The sequence below is a fragment of the Pristiophorus japonicus genome, chromosome 14 (assembly GCF_044704955.1).
Source record: "Pristiophorus japonicus isolate sPriJap1 chromosome 14, sPriJap1.hap1, whole genome shotgun sequence".
Lineage (NCBI taxonomy): Eukaryota > Metazoa > Chordata > Chondrichthyes > Pristiophoridae > Pristiophorus > Pristiophorus japonicus.
Window position 1 is genome coordinate 179,006,526 of NC_091990.1, and position 16,936 is coordinate 179,023,461.

The following is a 16,936-nucleotide window of genomic DNA, read 5'->3' on the forward strand; positions in this document are numbered from 1 at the left end:
CCGTGGTCCAAGGTCCATGTTGACTATGCAGGCCCGTTTTTGGGTAAAATGTTCTTAGTGGTTGTAGATGCATACTCCAAATGGATTGAATGTGAGATAATGTCGGCTAGCACGTCCGCTGCCACCACTGAAAGCCTGTGGGCCATGTTTGCCACGCACGGACTACCTGATGTCCTTGTGAGTGACAACGGGCCATATTTTACCAGTGCTGAGTTCAAAGAATTTATGATCCGTAATGGGATCAAACATGTCACATCTGCCCCGTTTAAACCAGCACCCAGTGGTCAGGCAGAGAGAACAATGCAAACTATCAAGCAGGGCTTAAAGAGGGCAACTGAAGGCTCACTGCAGACTCGCCTATCCTAAGTCCTGCTTAGCTACTGCACGAGACCCCACTCACTCACTGGGATTCCACCTGATGAACTGCTCATGAAAAGAGCACTTAAAGACAAGGCTCTCGTTAGTTCACCCTGATCTACATGAACAGGTAGAGAGCAGGCGGCTTCAACCAAGTACACATCATAGCGCAAATGTGTCACGCGAAATTGAAATCAATAATCATTTATTTGTATTGAATTATGGACAAGGTCCCAAGTGGCTTCCCGGCACTTTTGTGGCCAAAGAGGGGAGCAGGGTGTTTTGGGTCAAACTTTGAAATGGACTCATTCACCGGAAACACTTGGACCAAATCAAACTCAGATTCACGGACTATCCAGAGCAACCCACCTTGGACCCTACCTTCTTTGATCCCCCAACACACACACCAGTGGCAACCGGCACCACGGTTGGCCACAAAGCAGAACGCATCATCCACAGCAGCCCAGCAAGGCCAGCTGCACATCAGCCCAGCGAGGGCCCAACAACTGACTCACCAAAACCAGCATTTGCACCGCGGCGATCAACCAGGGCAAGAAAGGCCCCAGATCGACTCACCTTGTAAATAGTTACACTGTTGACCTTTGGGGGGGGGGAGGGCGGGGAGAGAGGAGTGTTGTTACATATGTAAACTTGTGTATATACCTCCAGAGGGCTCTTCCTCTGGAGTCCCAAGGGATCCCACAATCCCTTGGGAGCACAGGTACTTAAGGAGGCCTCACAGGCTGGAGAGGCACTCTGGAGACCTGAAATAAAAGACCAAGGTCACACTTTACTTTGAGCTCACAGTATCCAGTCAGACTCTTTATTCATACATAACACTTTGTAGCAATGAGAAAATTCTATATGGCCATCTGTCATTTCGACCTGTGCTTGCAATGGCTGCTTGTTTTGAGCATTTAGTTGCTTCTGCAAAAATTGGATTGCATAATTCAGTTAATGGTATGCTATCTATCTTCATATTTAGTGCTGTTACTCAGGTTATTTTACATATAATCAGTAAGTTTACACTTGAAACTGTGTTTGTGGCAAGATGCTCTTAATTCATCACCTCAAGTTGCTCTCACCAGCTGTAACAAGATGTGCAATCACCATTTTTGCACAGCTCACAATTCTCTCGCTCAACACAATGCAAGCTTGTAAGTTTGCAGTCGATGATGAGAGGGATGTCCTGTGAGGTGAAATTGAGAAGATGGGGCCTATGAGTAGATGGGGGCCGATACTCTCTGGAATTTAGAAGAATGCGAGGTGCTCTCAATGACATACTAGATTCTGAGGGGCATTGACAAGGTAGATGCTGAGAGATTGTTTCTCCTGGCTGGAGAGTCTCGAACTAGGGGTCACAGTCTCAGGGTAGGGGTCGGCTATTCAAGACTGAGGTGAGGATGAATTTCTTCACTCGGAGGGTTGTGAATCTTTGGAATTCTCTACCTCAGAGGGCTGTGGATGCTGAATGAGTATATTCAAGGCTGAGATGGATAGATTTTTGGACTCTCGGCGAATCGAGGGATATGGAAATCAGGCAGGAAATTAGTGTCGAGGTCAAAGATCATGATATTGAATGGCGGAGCACCTACTCCTATTTCTTATGTTCTTCTGTCTGTTGAGTGTTTTTTGCAGTTTGAATGAATGGAGTATGAAAATATCACATCGATACTATTGTGTTTCACAAGATCTGACTGAAAATGCTGATTGTTGACAAAGTATATGGGAAGGGAGAAATTTTGAAATTTCTGAAAATATTGCTTTAAATTAGCAGTGTTTAAAATCCTATTGAATTAAAATGACAAACTGTTGAGCTTGTGATTTTATATGCCTGCACTTTCAAAGTTAGCAGAAATATACTGATTTGTGCGAAAGAAAATCCTTACATTCTGCTCGTAAGCGTTCTGTTCAAGTATAATGGTCAGTTTTATTTCTAAGATGTGCTCCCCTTTTACAGAACTACACATGACTATTTTATACAGTGACAGTCAGTACAGCCTTTCAAAGCTGCCTTGTGCCTGCTTCGGAAGCTGCTACAAAAACTGTCTCTTTAATCATAAAATGGAGTTCTGAGCATAAAATTGATTCTTTAATAAAAAACCTTTCCTGCTCGCGTCCCTAACCGCTCCCATCAGTGGAGATGGAGGATTTGTTTGTCGCCAGCGGCCTTGTGCCTCCATCAAAAATGACTTGCATGCCCAAAGGCCCGAGAGCTACTTCCTTTATAGTGCTGCTGGTCAGGCTTCCGAGTAGCAACACGGGTATCAGATTGTCATATGATTCAGTATTTGTTTCAGCAGAATAGTCTCAGAGCTGGAGGAGAAATGTACATTTAATATGGAGTCAAATGATTCAAAGTCCTGAACCTTCTGACTTTAGTCAGCAATTTATTCACTTTCAGAATATTTTGCGTGGCATACATTTTAGAAACATTACCTCTTCATCTTTTTCTGTTGTAGTACACAGTAGAAAAATGTTCAGTACTTAATGATGCAAATAAAATATTAATTGCTTTACTGAGATATAAATGCATGACTATATCACCGATAATCCTGAACTCTGAGGAGGTTGCTCAGTTCAGACTTCATCTGTTGGGAGTGGGAGTCGTGTCAAGTACTCCCTGCCTGTTATTGATGTGATTTTTTTTTGTGGCATTTTATCAAAACAGGTGCAGACGGTGAAGAAGGCCAATGGTATGTTGGCCTTCATAGCGAGGGGATTTGAGTATAGGAGCAGGGAGGTCTTACTGCAGTTGTACAGGGCCTTGGTGAGGCCCCACCTGGAATATTGTGTTCAGTTTTGGTCTCCTAATCTGAGGAAGGACATTCTTGCTATTGAGGGAGTGCAGCGAAGGTTCACCAGACTGATTCCCGGGATGGCGGGACTGACATATCAAGAAAGACTGGATCAACTGGGCTTGTATTCACTGGAGTTTAGAAGGATGAGGGGGGATCTCATCGAAACATATAAAATTCTGACGGGACTGAACAGGTTAGATGCAGGAAGAATGCTCCTGATGTTGGGGAAGTCCAGAACTAGGAGACACAGTCTAAGGATAAGGGGTAAGCCATTTAGGACTGAGATGAAGAGGAACTTCTTCACTCAGTGAGTTGTTAACCTGTGGAATTCTCTTACCACAGAGAGTTGTTGATGCCAGTTTATTGGATATATTCAAGAGGGAGTTAGATATGGCCCTTGCGGCTAAAGGGATCAACAATGCCTCCATTTGTTCATGGGATGTGAGCATTGCTGGCAAGGCCATCATTTATTGCCCATCCCTAATGGCTCATCAAGTGTTTTGTGCAAGATATTTTCTTCCAGTTTTGCAGCTGTAGTTTGTGGTAACATTTTATGACCGTGTTCCAACTATTATATAGTGCCATAGCAGCATTCTTGCCTCTATGTCTGAAGGTTGTGAGTTTAAGCCCCACTCCAGGACTTGAGCACGTAATTGAGGTTGACACTTCAGTGCAGTACTCCGGGAATGTGGCATTGTTGGAGGTGTTGTCTTTTTAGTCCGGATGTTAAACAAGAAGTTAAATCAAGGTTATGTCTTTCCTGCGATTGTATGGCACCATTCAAAGAAGATTGGGCACTTCTCCCAAGTGTCCTGGCTAACATCTATCTCTCAGTCATTGCCACCAAAAACAGATTAATTGGTTAGGAATCTCACTGAGAGTCCTGGCAGTGCACAAATTGGCTGTCACATTTGCTGAATAATAAGAGACCACATTTCAAAATGATATTACGTTGAGCGGTTTGGGGTGTCTTGAGGACATGAAATATAGCTATAAAAGTGCACATTTTTCTTTTATATTGATTAAATTAGCAATGTTATAATTTTAAGAGGATGACATTTAATTTGAGGTGGATTACTGGGAATATCACGGCTTTTTTTAGTAAATGTTTCAGACATTTCAGAGTGCAATTTAATTCTCTGGATAAAGCAAAGAATATGTGAGGTGAAGGAACGAACTAGAAAACTGACCACCTCCCCAATGGCTCAAATGATGAACGCTTTGCCCTCAGTGGAATAAAACCATGTCGGCAAGGAATGCTCAAGATTCAATCCCCAATCTGCAGCAACTTAACTGGTGAAGGGGCAGCAGTGCGTTCTAGTTAACGTTAGCAGCCCTGGCCTTAGGAAGTGAAAAAATCAGCTAGAGTTCCACTTCTGGTTGCTATGCAATGAGAACTGCTGGAAGGTGAGTGCGTCCATCAGAAAATCAGATTGAGTTAGCTTGCTGACCCTGTTTGTTGCTTGAAGAATGCCTCTTTGGTGAGAGTGCTTCCAGCACCTTTGGAATTGTACTCCAGGATGACTCAGCACCTTCAGAAGTGGGGAGAAAATGTGGAGAAAAAAAAAAGTTGAATCTTGCATGATAAACAAAAACTCTTCCTTATTAATTCCTGAAGTATTGGCAGAAACCTTGGTTTATATAAAAGGGACCTGTTTATCTACAAGACAGACAGCGAAATAAACAGTGCAAAAGGGAGAGGTAGACAATGGTGAATCAATAATTGTCAGATCTGCTGATTACTATCGGAGCAAGTTGTCAATGAACTCTGGGCGATGCCTTTTTTGTGCAAATGTTCGCACATAATACAACAGTGTTAAACAGCCTGAACATTAAGTCTGACTTCTGCGAGATGTGGGTTTTTAAAATACCAATAAAGTATTAATTGCACAATTTTAAATTTTGTTTTCTTCGAAACATTTAAATCATTGGCTTTTTTCAGATCGGTAGAAACCTTGGCTCAATTTGAGTCATGCTGAGCATCATAACCAGCAGAGCAGAATATATGATTGGAGTGCTGCAGGCTGTTGGCAGATTCAACACACCTGTGTTGAAAATGTAGGAACACACTGAAATATAAGGCATCTTTGTAAAATAAGAATTCACTGCCTTATTCCTTTAAGATCAACAGATCCAACCGGTATTTGAATCACATGGGGGAAAAAAATGCATCTTATACAATGATGAATTGGTGCTAATAATCTTTTGTGGTTTATTCCAGTCATAATCAACGGACATCATCGTTCAGGCACCCGGTGACTGGGCAGATTTCTCCAGAAAACACTGAATACATCCTGAAAGAGCAGTAAGTATTGTGCATTGGAGAGTGTTGCAGTTGCAACTCTGGAACGTTATTTTAATAATGCATTAAGTATCATAATTGGCTCGAATTATAATGTAAAAGGAATGCTGTTAGTTTGTAATTAGTTCTAATGAAATATAATCAGTTACCAGGCCCTTGTAGCTGACATGTCTCTCTTTCATGTTCATTATTCATGGTGTTTTTAACATTGTTCTTCGTTTGTGCAAAATGCTTTGTTTTTGGTTTAAAAACCTCAATAGTTAACAATGTTTTCTGATGACTGCCACATTCATAGAAAATAGATGCAGGAGTAGGCCATTCGGCCCTTCGAGCCTGCACCACTGTTCAATATGATCATGGCTGATCATGCAACTTCAGTACCCCATTCCTGCTTTCTCTCCATACCCCTTGATCCCTTTAGCCGTAAGGGCCACATCTAACTCCCTTTTGAATATATCTAACGAACTGGCCTCAACAACTTTCTGTGGTAGAGAATTCCACAGGTTCACAATTCTCTGAGTGAAGAAGTTTCTCCTCATCTCGGTCCTAAATGGCTTACCCCATATCCTTAGACTGTGACCCCTGGTTTTGGACTTCCCCAACATCGGGAACATTCTTTCTGCATCTAACCATTCAAGCCATATAGACCAGGAAGGTTCCAGGTATGATTCCTGATTGGTCTTGAATTTGCTGATCTCAGCAAGGGCAGCAGTAGGATGTTGCAATTGGTCTCAATCCTCCTGATTAGGGAGGGAAAGATTACACAGATATGTATTGATCCCTGCTGGAAGTGTATGGGTAGAGATGTTGGGTGAGGGCAGGATTGGACTACAATGCCCATAGAGCCATCCTCCAGTAAAGAGTTGATCGTATGGGAGGAAGTGAGAAAATTGGAGGGGAAAAATTGTGTGTGTGGTGATTTCATCCTAGCAGATAATATAGAATGGATTTTCAATCTTCTCAATGATGATATTGGTGTAAAGAACCACTCGAGACATTGGCCCAGATTTTGCAGTCAATGGCTAACAAATGGTGCTTGCCATTCTTTCGGCTTACGGGCTGCCCACAAACTTTTAATGCACCTTTGCACGGTAATTCGAGAGCCATTAAAACCTGCCGCCCTCTCACCTCTCATCATCATGATGCTTATCATAGGCGGTCCCTTGTATCGAGGATGACATGCTTCCACGCCAAAAAGAGATGAGTTCGTAAGTGTTTCAATGAAGGACCTAATATTTTAGGTCCCAAACTACATGTTGAAGGATGGAAGGTGCCTGTGGGTGGATTTTTTTAACGTGGGGTGGCCGTTGCACACCAGCCACCACACGGGCTTGACAGAGCGAGGTCTTGGTCCAGTGGCAAGGGTTACCCAAGACGACTGGAGACCAGCTCTGCTGCACGGACCAAGTGCGCGCACATATCACAGTGTGGGCTGGCCCGTGGCGCCCTCTACAGGGGATCTGGGACCTGTGAACAGGGAAAGCAACAACTCTCTTCAGCCAATCAGATTGAAGAATCCTTACTGAGCCACGCAGAGTCTAAATTAGGAATGTAAGTTAGAATATTTAATTCAATGTTAAATCATGTCTAGAAAATGAAATAAAGAGAGCGAAGGAAAGATCGGATTAAGAGAGTGATAAGAGACAAATAAAAAGTTTTAAAAAAATATTAAATATTTTAAAAATCGCCAACAATAATTAAAATCTGAAGGAATGTGACTCCACACTTGTAAACATTTTCAGTGCCAAACAGGATGTTTGGTAGTAATTAAGACTTATCACGGCATAAAAAAATTCACTTACACTTGAATGGACAAGCCCTAACTTTCTCTAGTGTGTTTAGTGGGTATCTTGGTGGGTAAGTATGGCAACTTCATACATTTCATGTGTTTTAATGCCGAATCCATCACCAAGGTACTGGTGTAGCGAAGCTTGTGGATTAGCAGGGCAAATTGGACAGCAACTTCCCGATTTTTGCATTTTAGTTGATATGTGCGGATGCTGGAAGTTTCTGTCTGATTTACTCCATAATGATGGCGAGCACCAATAGCTTCGCCGTTATTAGTTCTGCAAAATTTGGATTATTGTATCCAGGAATTATAATGGGATAATAATTTTCTCCAGCAGCTTTGTACTTGTGCTCCGGAACTTCAGAGTGATTATTTCCGCTGGTTGGGGAGTCTAGGACTAGGGAGCATTGTCTAAAATTTAGAGCCAGGCCTTTCAGGAGTGAACACTTCTGCACAAAGTGTGGTAGAAGTTTGGAACTCTCTTCTGAAAATGCTAGATAAATTGTTAATTTTAAATCTGATCGAATTTTGTTAACCAAAGCTATTCAGAGATGAGGGCCAAAGACGGGTATATGGAGTTAGGTCGCAGATCAGCCATGATCCCGCTGAAAGACAGAACAGGCTTGAGGAACTAAATGGCCTACTCCTTCCTGTTCCTGTGTTTCTACGTTCACACCTTTGGCTTAACAAAAATCTATCAATCTCAGATTAAAAATTAACAATTGACATTGAATCAACTGCTGTTTGTGGAAGAGAGTTCAAAACTTCTCCCACCCTTTGTGTGTAGAAATGTTTCCTAACTTCACTCCTCCTGAAAGGCCTGGCTCTGGACCATGTCTTTTTAGACTATGGGCCCAAGTTGCCACATGATTTGCGCCTGATTTTTAGGAGCAACTGATGGAGAACGGACTATCTTAGAAATCGCAATTCTCCACATTTTTTTTTCTGCAGTTCTAGTCAGGTAGAACAGTTCTACTTTGGAACAGAATTTTTTCTTCAAAAGGGGGCGTGTCCAGCCACTGATGCCTGATTTCAAAGTTTCCACAGTGAAAACGTACTCCAAACTAAGTTAGAATGGAGCAAGTGAATATTTTTGTAGAACTAAAAAAACCTGTTCTACACATTAAAAAATCAGGCGCAGGTTACAAATTAGACGTCCAGAACGAGGGGGAGGGGGAGGGGGAGGAGGGGGGGGAAGGGAAGTCATTAAATTCTACAATAAATCATTATTTACACTTCTACAAATATTATACAAATAAATCCAACCTGAATAAAAATTTATAAGCAAAGAAAAGATTAAATAAACCATCTTCCTACCTGTGTGAAAGTGCTTCAGCCAGCCTCACAAGTTCGTTCCTTCGTTCCCGATGGCAGGGGGAGGAGGAAGCCGTTCCCGACGGCGGGAGGGAGGGAGGGAGTGCGGGCCCGCCTGTCCGAACGCAGCGGGGGGCGGGGGGAAGGAGGAAGGAGACAGTGAGAAGGCTGCAGGAAGCCTCAGTGCTGATGGCAATGTGCTTTTATTAAAAAAATGTCAAAAATTAAACAGCTACAAAGAACTACAAAAATGGCCGAGTGCCAATGTTTCCTTCACACTGCGCGTGCGCGAACGCTCCAACGCGCACACGCAGCATTGCCGGCAGGGAAAAAACTCATTTAAATAGTACCCGCCCCCTCCCACTTACAAAAATCGGCGCGAGTGTAGGCTCCGCCCCCCCTGGGCGCCGCGCCAAACAGACAAGGAGCTGCAGGGCGCTCCAGAATCGGTAGTTTTTTTTCCGGCGCCGTTTTAGGCGCGAAAAACGGGCGCCCCTCCGAGCTGGGCGCCCGTTTTTTATCGTGTGGAAACTTGGGCCCTATGTCCCCAAGTGCTGGACTCCCCAATCAGTCAGCAGAATTTGTTTCCCTCAATCTACCACGTCAATTCCCCTTAATATCTTGAAAACTTTGATCAAATCACCCATAACCTTCGACATGCCAGGGAATACAGTGCTAGTTTGTGTAATCTCTCCTCGTAATTTAACCCTTGGTGTTTAGGTCTGTGCTGCAACCTCACCCCACCACGCCCCCCCCGAAGGCCACTATATCTTTCCAAAGGTGTGGTGCCCAGAATTGAACATAGTACTCCAGATGTGGTAGACTGGGGCTTTGTATAATTGAAGCATAATTTCTACCCCCTTGTACTCTAGTCCTCTAGATATAAAACCTAGCATTCCATTCGCCTTTTCAATAATTTTCTGTACCTGTCCGTGACATTTTCACACTCGCTACAAGGAGCCCCCGGTCTCTTTGGACCTCCACTGTTTCTAGCTTTTCACCATTTAGAAATCATTCCGATCGATCCTTTTAGGTTCAATGTGCATAACCTCATACTTGCCTGTGCAGGTACAAAGTCCTGAAACCAGAAACCTCGGGACCGAGGCCTTTCCAGATTTTGGAGAAGAAATCCATCATCCCGAATCCAGAAACCCCTGGGCCGAGTTTCGGGTATTTCCGGATTTCAGAGAAGAAAATACAACATCCCGAATCCGGCAACCTCGTGGATGATTTTCGGGTATTTCTGGATTTCGGAGACAATCCTGAACCCAGAACCTTTGGGCGGAATTTTGTGTGTTTCTGGATTTTGGAGCATTAAATCCGAGGGCCCGAATTCGGCAACCTCGAGGTCAGGCCGTGCGGTTTGTGCATTTTTTTTGGATTCATGTTTGGAAAAAGGTACGTACAGCTTAAAAATCTGGTTTTCGGGAAATATTTCCGAATTCCGGACAACGGCTCTTGCAATTTGCACAATGTCCGGTTTTCGGACAATTCCGTTTTTAGATTTCCGGATTCGGGATGTTGTACCTGTATTGAAATCCATTTCCCATAATTGTACCCCTTGAGTTAATGTATTAATATCTTTGTAATTGCTTCCATCTACACTTCTTAGAATACTGCCTATCTTTATGTCATCAGCAAACTTGAATATATAACTATCCTATCCTCTAAGTCGTCGAGACCCCACTTGGGGTTGAGAGTACTACCAAAATGGACTCTTGGCTTAGTTGATAGCAAAACCAACTCAGTTGATAATTTAACCAGAGGCAGCTACTTGAAGATCACAATGCACCTATCTGTCCTTTGGAGAGAGGCAGAGGAAAAATGAGAGAGAGACAGAGAGATAGGTGCAGGGAGAAATTGCTGTGTTGATGGACATTGTTTGTATTAGTTACCAATTGAAATCGTGCAATAAATCTTTATAAATTACCCAATTCGAGCGAAGCACTCACCATAATTAATATTTGAATAGTGCTAATTATAGAACTGCATGGATGATTGATGTTGACGATGTTAAGTTTGGTGTTGGCTGTTGTTACACTATAAAACATAGAAACATAGAAAGTAGGTGCAGGAGTCGGCCATTTGGCCCTTCGAGTCTGCACCACCATTCAATATGATCATGGCTGATCATGCAACTTCAGTCCCCATTCCTGCTTTCTCTTCATACCCATTGACCCCTTTAGCCGTAAGGGCCACATCTATAGACTTTGGGCTGGAATGTTGGCTTGTTGCCACCTCTGTTCTCCCCGGAGGGGAGTAATGGCGGCAGAAAGCATTGAAAAAACTGCTGATTTTTTTTTTAAAAAGAAGAATGATATTGAGGTCAGTTGGAGCATCTCTACCACTGACTGAGATCAGCAAGGATCAGAATTGAAACTGGGACATTCCTGGTCCATTCATACTGGCTGTAAATATTGGTGGACCACTTTGGAATTTCTCATCTGGATAAATTTGTTATATGGCATATGTATATGTGTGAATTCGACATCTACCATAACCATGAAAGTTATTTTTGGGACAAGAAAAGAGAACCCAATAGGTTTATTCAGTAGAGATGCAATTGTATTTGAGCAGCAGTTCATTATTATTAATAGTTATTAGGATAATTGCTGCTCTGTATTTATGTATAAATTATTATCTTTCAGCCCTAAATTAAATAAAACAAACTAGTATTTTCAGACAGCAAATTGAAATGTACAACACAGGGATACTTTCATCAATGCCTCACATCTGTGCAGCTCTTGCTTGAGATCACAGAACAGATTACCTGTGAGACCTATTGTGTAGTATTTTTTTTTTAAAAGAGGTGTAGACTTGTGGCACATTAATTTGCCTCTGGTAAGAGTACATATTCAAGCTGGATTATGAATGCAGAGTAGCACAAGTGTCATCTGTAGAAACTAAATAATCTGTTTGAAATCCTCCCTCAACCCCACCCCACTCCACCCCCATAAAAAGAATAACAATAACAATGGAATTAAAAGCCATTCATAGGTGACACATCTCTATTGGTAGCAACATAGGGAATACACCTCTGGTTTAAAAAAAAAATGAACACTGATTATTTTATTTTAGTTTCAACCTATCTTCTAATCTGAGGTCATACAGCATTCATCTTTCAACAACAGCAAGGTTGCAGGCCCAGTGTTGAGCAATCACTGCAGCTGTTAGTTGAGCCCCAGAGAACCAGCCATGTGCTCTGTCGTATCCCATATATACGGTTACTATGGCAGCAGTCGATGAAAAATATAAGCACTTGGGTTGCAGTGGTTGAAACTTAGGCAAGTGGATGAGGAGAACAATTATTTGTTGTTGTGTTCACTACCTAACGGGATCGTTCAGTGTGGTAAGTACAATTAATTAAAGAGTTGGAGGAATACTGTGTGAAATAATTCTGTATTCAGTTTAGAAAGAAAGGTGTAGCTTTATTTTAAGTGCCATTATTAAATATGTGTCAGATTTCTATGTTCTCTTCTGTGTCTTGTAAAATCAAATTCATAGAGATTACCTTATATTTAGCGACTTCTGAATATATTTCTGTAAGTATAAAACTACTATTAATATATTTATAAATTGAGAGAATGTAGGAATGTTTGCTAAGAATAGACAATATACAGTGTATATATAAAAATAAGCTTATTTTTATGTATTTTTTTATTTATTATTCGGATGTGGGTAACCTGGCAACACAACATTTATTGCCCCCAAAAAAGCAAAATATTGCGGACTGAAGTCTGAAATGAAAAAGAGAAAATGCTGGAAATACTCAGCAGGTCAGGCAGGATATGTGGAGGGAGATACAGAGTTAATGTTTCAGGTCGATGATCCTTCATCCCTAGTTGCCCTGATGGTGGGCTATTTTGTTGAATTGCTGTCGTCCTTATGGTAATGGTGATCCCATCATCATCATCGGCAGTCCCTCGAAGTCGAGGAAGACTTGCTTCCACTCCAAAAGTGAGTTCTCAGGTGGTTGAACAGTCAACTATTGGAATTACAGTCTCTGTCACAGGTGGGACAGACAGTGGTTGAAGAAAGGGTGGGTGGGGAATCTGGTTTGCCACACGTTCCTTCCGCTGTCTGTGCTTGGTTTCTGCATGCTCTCGGCGATGAGACTCGAGGTGCTTAGCGCTCTCCCGGATGCTCTTCTTCCACTTTGGGCGGTCTTGGGCCAGGGATTCCCAGGTGCCGGTGGGGATGTTGCACCTTATCAAGGAGGCTTTGAGGGTGTCCTTGAAACGTTTTCTCTGGCCACCTGGGACTCGCTTGCCATATTGGTGATCCCACAAAGGTGTTAGAGAGTTTAAGGATTTTGACCCAGCGACGAAGGAACAGTGGTATATGTCCAAGTCCGAATGGTGTGTGACTGGGGAGGGGAACTTGGAGGTGGTGGTATTTTCATGTTACTGACTGGAAGGGGAGGGTATTGAGTCCAGTGGCAGGGGCATTGGTCAGGCAGACTGCTTTGTCCTGGCTGGTGTTTAGCTTCATGTGTGCTGTTGCACTTGTCTCCATCCAGGTTCGGGGTGAATTTCCATTACACCCCTGACTTGCAGAAGATGGAGAGGTTTTGCGAGGTCCAGAGATTAGCCACTCATCTTAGAATACCCAGCTTGTGCCTTACACATCTAGTTATATTGTTAATATGGTTGGTCGAGTTCAGCATCTCGTCAGTGGTGAGCCTCAGAATGTTAATCCTGGAGTACTTAGCAATGGTGGCGCTGTTGAAGGTTGGGGCAAATAGTTGGTACTTTTCTTGTTGCAGATGGTTACCTTACACTTTGGTGCGAATGTTACCTGCTATATGTCAGCCCATCCCTGGACATTATCCAGGTCTTGTTGTATGCTGACATGGTCGACTTCCTTTCCAGTAGTGTTGTGAATAGTGCTGTATATTTTCGCCTGGATGTCAGCATATAGCCCCGTTCCTGATCGTAAGCTGAAAGCTCCTGAATATTGTTAGGCTGAGGACACTTCGCTGAAGAACTCCTGCAATAATGGGGATACTGTGATTAGCCTTGAACAAATCATCATCTTTTGTGTCGGGTATAACCTCCGCCACTGGGGATGGTTTTCCCCTTGGCCCCCTTTGACCTCCGTTTTGCTGGAGCTCCTTCTTAATCTCATGTGAAGTAAACTGAATTAGGTAGACGTTGACAATCTATGATGGTCGGGACCTCCAGAGGGAGCACAATGGACCGTCCACTTGGCACTTTTGACTGAAGACTGAAGATATTTGCAAAAACTTCTGACATGTCTCTTGTGTTCATTTGATGGGTTCCACCATATTTGAGAATGTTAATGAACCCTCTTCCTATTAGCTGCTTGATTGCCGACCAGCATTCTCGACTAGATGTGATGGTGCTGTCGAGATTTACCCTGAGCTGTTGGTTGCTCTGTCTGTAGCCTACTGCTTTTTGTATTTATCATGCCGGTCGTCCAGTGTAGCAGCTTCATCGTGGTTGGTGCCTCATTCTAATTTACCTGGTGCTGCTCATTGCATGCTATTTACATTCTCCATTAAGCCAGCATTGCTGTTGGAGGAGGCAGAGATGTGTTGAGCCATGTGGTTACAGATTGTGGTGGTATAGAATAATGCTGCTGCTGCTCATGGCCCAAATGATGCCAAGTTTTGGGATGCTAGATCTTTCCTTAGTCTGTCCCGCTTACCGCAATAATAGTGCTGCACTACATGAAGGAAAGGCTGAACCTGGCAGCTATATCTTTTAGGACTTAGCCATTCTTGGTGGTGGACATTGAAATCCCACCCATAGTACAATCTGAATCCTTGGGTTCCCTCAATGCTGCCTCCAAGTGATGATCAGAATGGAGCCGTACTTATTTGTCAGTTGAGGGAAATGCGATAGGTTGTGATTAGCAGAAGTTTCCTTGACCTTGTCTGAAATGAAGCCATGAGACTTATGTAGTCACCAGTCAAGGTTGAGGACTTCCATGGCCAAGACCACCTGACGGTAAACCATGTGCCTCACTGCTGGTAGAGCTATGCTGCCGGTGGGAGGAGTCTGGGATGATCCGTTTCTTCACTGCCTCTGGATCTCATCGTAATCTCCAGCTTCACCGCCGCCTTTCTGCCCCACGACCATTTCTGCACACCACCTGGCTCCTCACTCCCACAGAAATACCTCCAGCAGTGCGTCCACCAATAGGAGGACCCTTCAAACAGTGACTGGCTCACTCGTCCTCTGCACCTGTCTCCGAACCTGGCATCAGTTCATTGATGCTCGAAGCTGACTCCACCCGACGCACGTCAACTCGATCACACCACGGGACCTCTGACAATACCTCTGGATTCCTTCCTGTTGTCTCTTCTCGATTCCCCATTTACTACCAGGATATATGTATCCTAATCTTGCTGCATAACCAAGCCTATGTAACGTGAAATTTCCCCGTGTCTATTTGCAGGCGCATTTTGGCTGCCGAGTCCAGCACTTCTATTTCCACTTTTTTCTCTCCCTTTTTTTGTTCTTTTCTCTCTACCCCTCCTAGGCCCCTCTCTCCTGTCATCTTGCCTTCTTTCATTCATCCCCTTTCGGGTACTCCGCCCTCCCAAATTCCAACCCCATCCCTTCAGCACTTCTCGTATTTCTCTTATGCTGGTGTTCTGTACTCTATCAAAAGGCATTAAAATTCAACCACCTATTGTGGGAGTGGAGTCACGTATAGCCCAAACTAAGGATGGCTGGTCGATTCATTAGTGAAGCATTCGTAACAATCTGACAGTTTCAGTCGTAACTTTTCTTGGTGCCAGCTGAAAATAAAAACAGATTTATTGAATTCAATTTCACAACGTGTCCTGGTAAGATTTGAATTCACAGCAGGGGTTGCTAGTCCAGTACTATAACCACTTTAGTACCATAACCTGAATACCATCTGTGTACTTCAAGGCTGACTCAATCACTGGCCATTGTAGGCCAAAACCCACTCTCCCTGCAACTGCTTAACCATTTTGCCACAAGTCCACCGCCTGAACATGATAAGAGGTGGCAAGGTAGAAGGATGTCCGGAGGAAGTTCTAGAGGGCAGGGACTTGATGACTGAAGGAGGAACCACCAAGGGGACAAGGAGAAAATTTACGTACTAGGAATGGTATCCGAATTCTTTTAGGAGTAAAATGATTCCTGCTGCAAACTGTCAGTAAAAACTTAAATTCTGCAAAAGGTGCAATGTGAAAGCTTCCTATGGACAGCCTGTGCACCTGCTAGTTTGACACTGCCACTGGGTTTTGAGGCAGTGTTCACAGGCAGTGGAGAGTTCTGCTTTTGGCTTGCATTGCTCTTTAGCCAGGGCAAGCAGAGCTCGATGCACACATGCTTTTAACCAAGTCTTTGCCCTCTTTTCCTGAAGGCCAAATTGGAGCTGAATTGCCCCATTCCATAAGAGCAGTGACCTCCTCAAAGTGGTGGCCACAGGTCGGTAAGGACTCACCCCTCGATCGGCACGGAGGGGCTACCATTTTGGATATTGCACTCCTTTATTTTTGGAGCGGTGTATGGGACCGCCCTGGCTGTCTTCCTGCCCCGTCGGGCAAGCGCCAACCCCTTACCGACCGCATGGAAAATTTCTTGTGGCTGGGCGACGTGTCTGCCGTTAAAGGAGAGGACGCACTGCCCTTAATATTTTAATTGTCAGCTGACAGTAAACCAGGTCGGCCTGACAATGGTGGCCACGGGGTTCGGCCAGGCTGCCAACAGCGCCCGGCATCCTCTCTTGGGTGCCGGGGCCACTAGCCCGGCCGGAACCCTCCCTGGTGGCCCAGTGCTTGCCACGAAAGTGGCCGCAGAGTTCGCAGTGGCCCTCCCCTTTAATTGAAGGAGAGGGACATTGTGATGCGTCAACGCGACGCGGCATGTTCGCGGCACGCTGACGTCATCGGTGCGGCGCTGATGACTCGGAGCGACGGCCGTTCTGACTCGCCCGCACGACCACCCTACTGACAATCCCACATCCGCCCCGCTCCAAAAAAACCCCAAAGAGCTGAATTTCCCCGGATTGTCCGTGGAACACTTTTTAAAAAAAAATGGAAGGTGCACCCCGTTTGGGGCGGGGGACAAATTCGGCTCCATTAACTTTTGCTGGGCTGCAGTTGAACACTCTTAATTACCCCTCTGTTTCTTTGCCGCAGTAGTTTTTCTTTTCTGTTTGAGTCTGGATGGTGAATACCTGAAGTGCCTTTGCACCATGGGGGCTGTACCTGAACTCGTTCTGAGCTAATAGCAGCAATTGTACTTTTTCCAGCAAGGATCTGTGAGCAGCAGTCAGTATTGGGAACCTTCGTTGATTGCTCTCCTTCTCACTCCCAGAGCGGCTGAAGCCAATTTTACTGCCCCCTGACCATAGCCACAGCTCGGATCA

General features: G+C 44.0%; 1 protein-coding gene across 4 annotated transcripts in view; it reads left to right on the plus strand.

The window, feature by feature from the left end:
• Nucleotides 1-16,936, plus strand: part of plekha7b (pleckstrin homology domain containing, family A member 7b) — a 612,799-nt gene that overhangs the window by 355,705 nt on the left and 240,158 nt on the right. For 3 of the 4 annotated variants that reach the window (XM_070899897.1, XM_070899898.1, XM_070899900.1), the window contains one exon: nucleotides 5,380-5,463. The exons of the other annotated variant lie outside the window; for it this stretch is intronic. In XM_070899897.1, coding sequence (XP_070755998.1) covers nucleotides 5,380-5,463 — 84 coding nt within the window. The remainder of the gene's footprint in view (nucleotides 1-5,379; nucleotides 5,464-16,936) is intronic. 4 annotated transcript variants of the gene reach the window in all.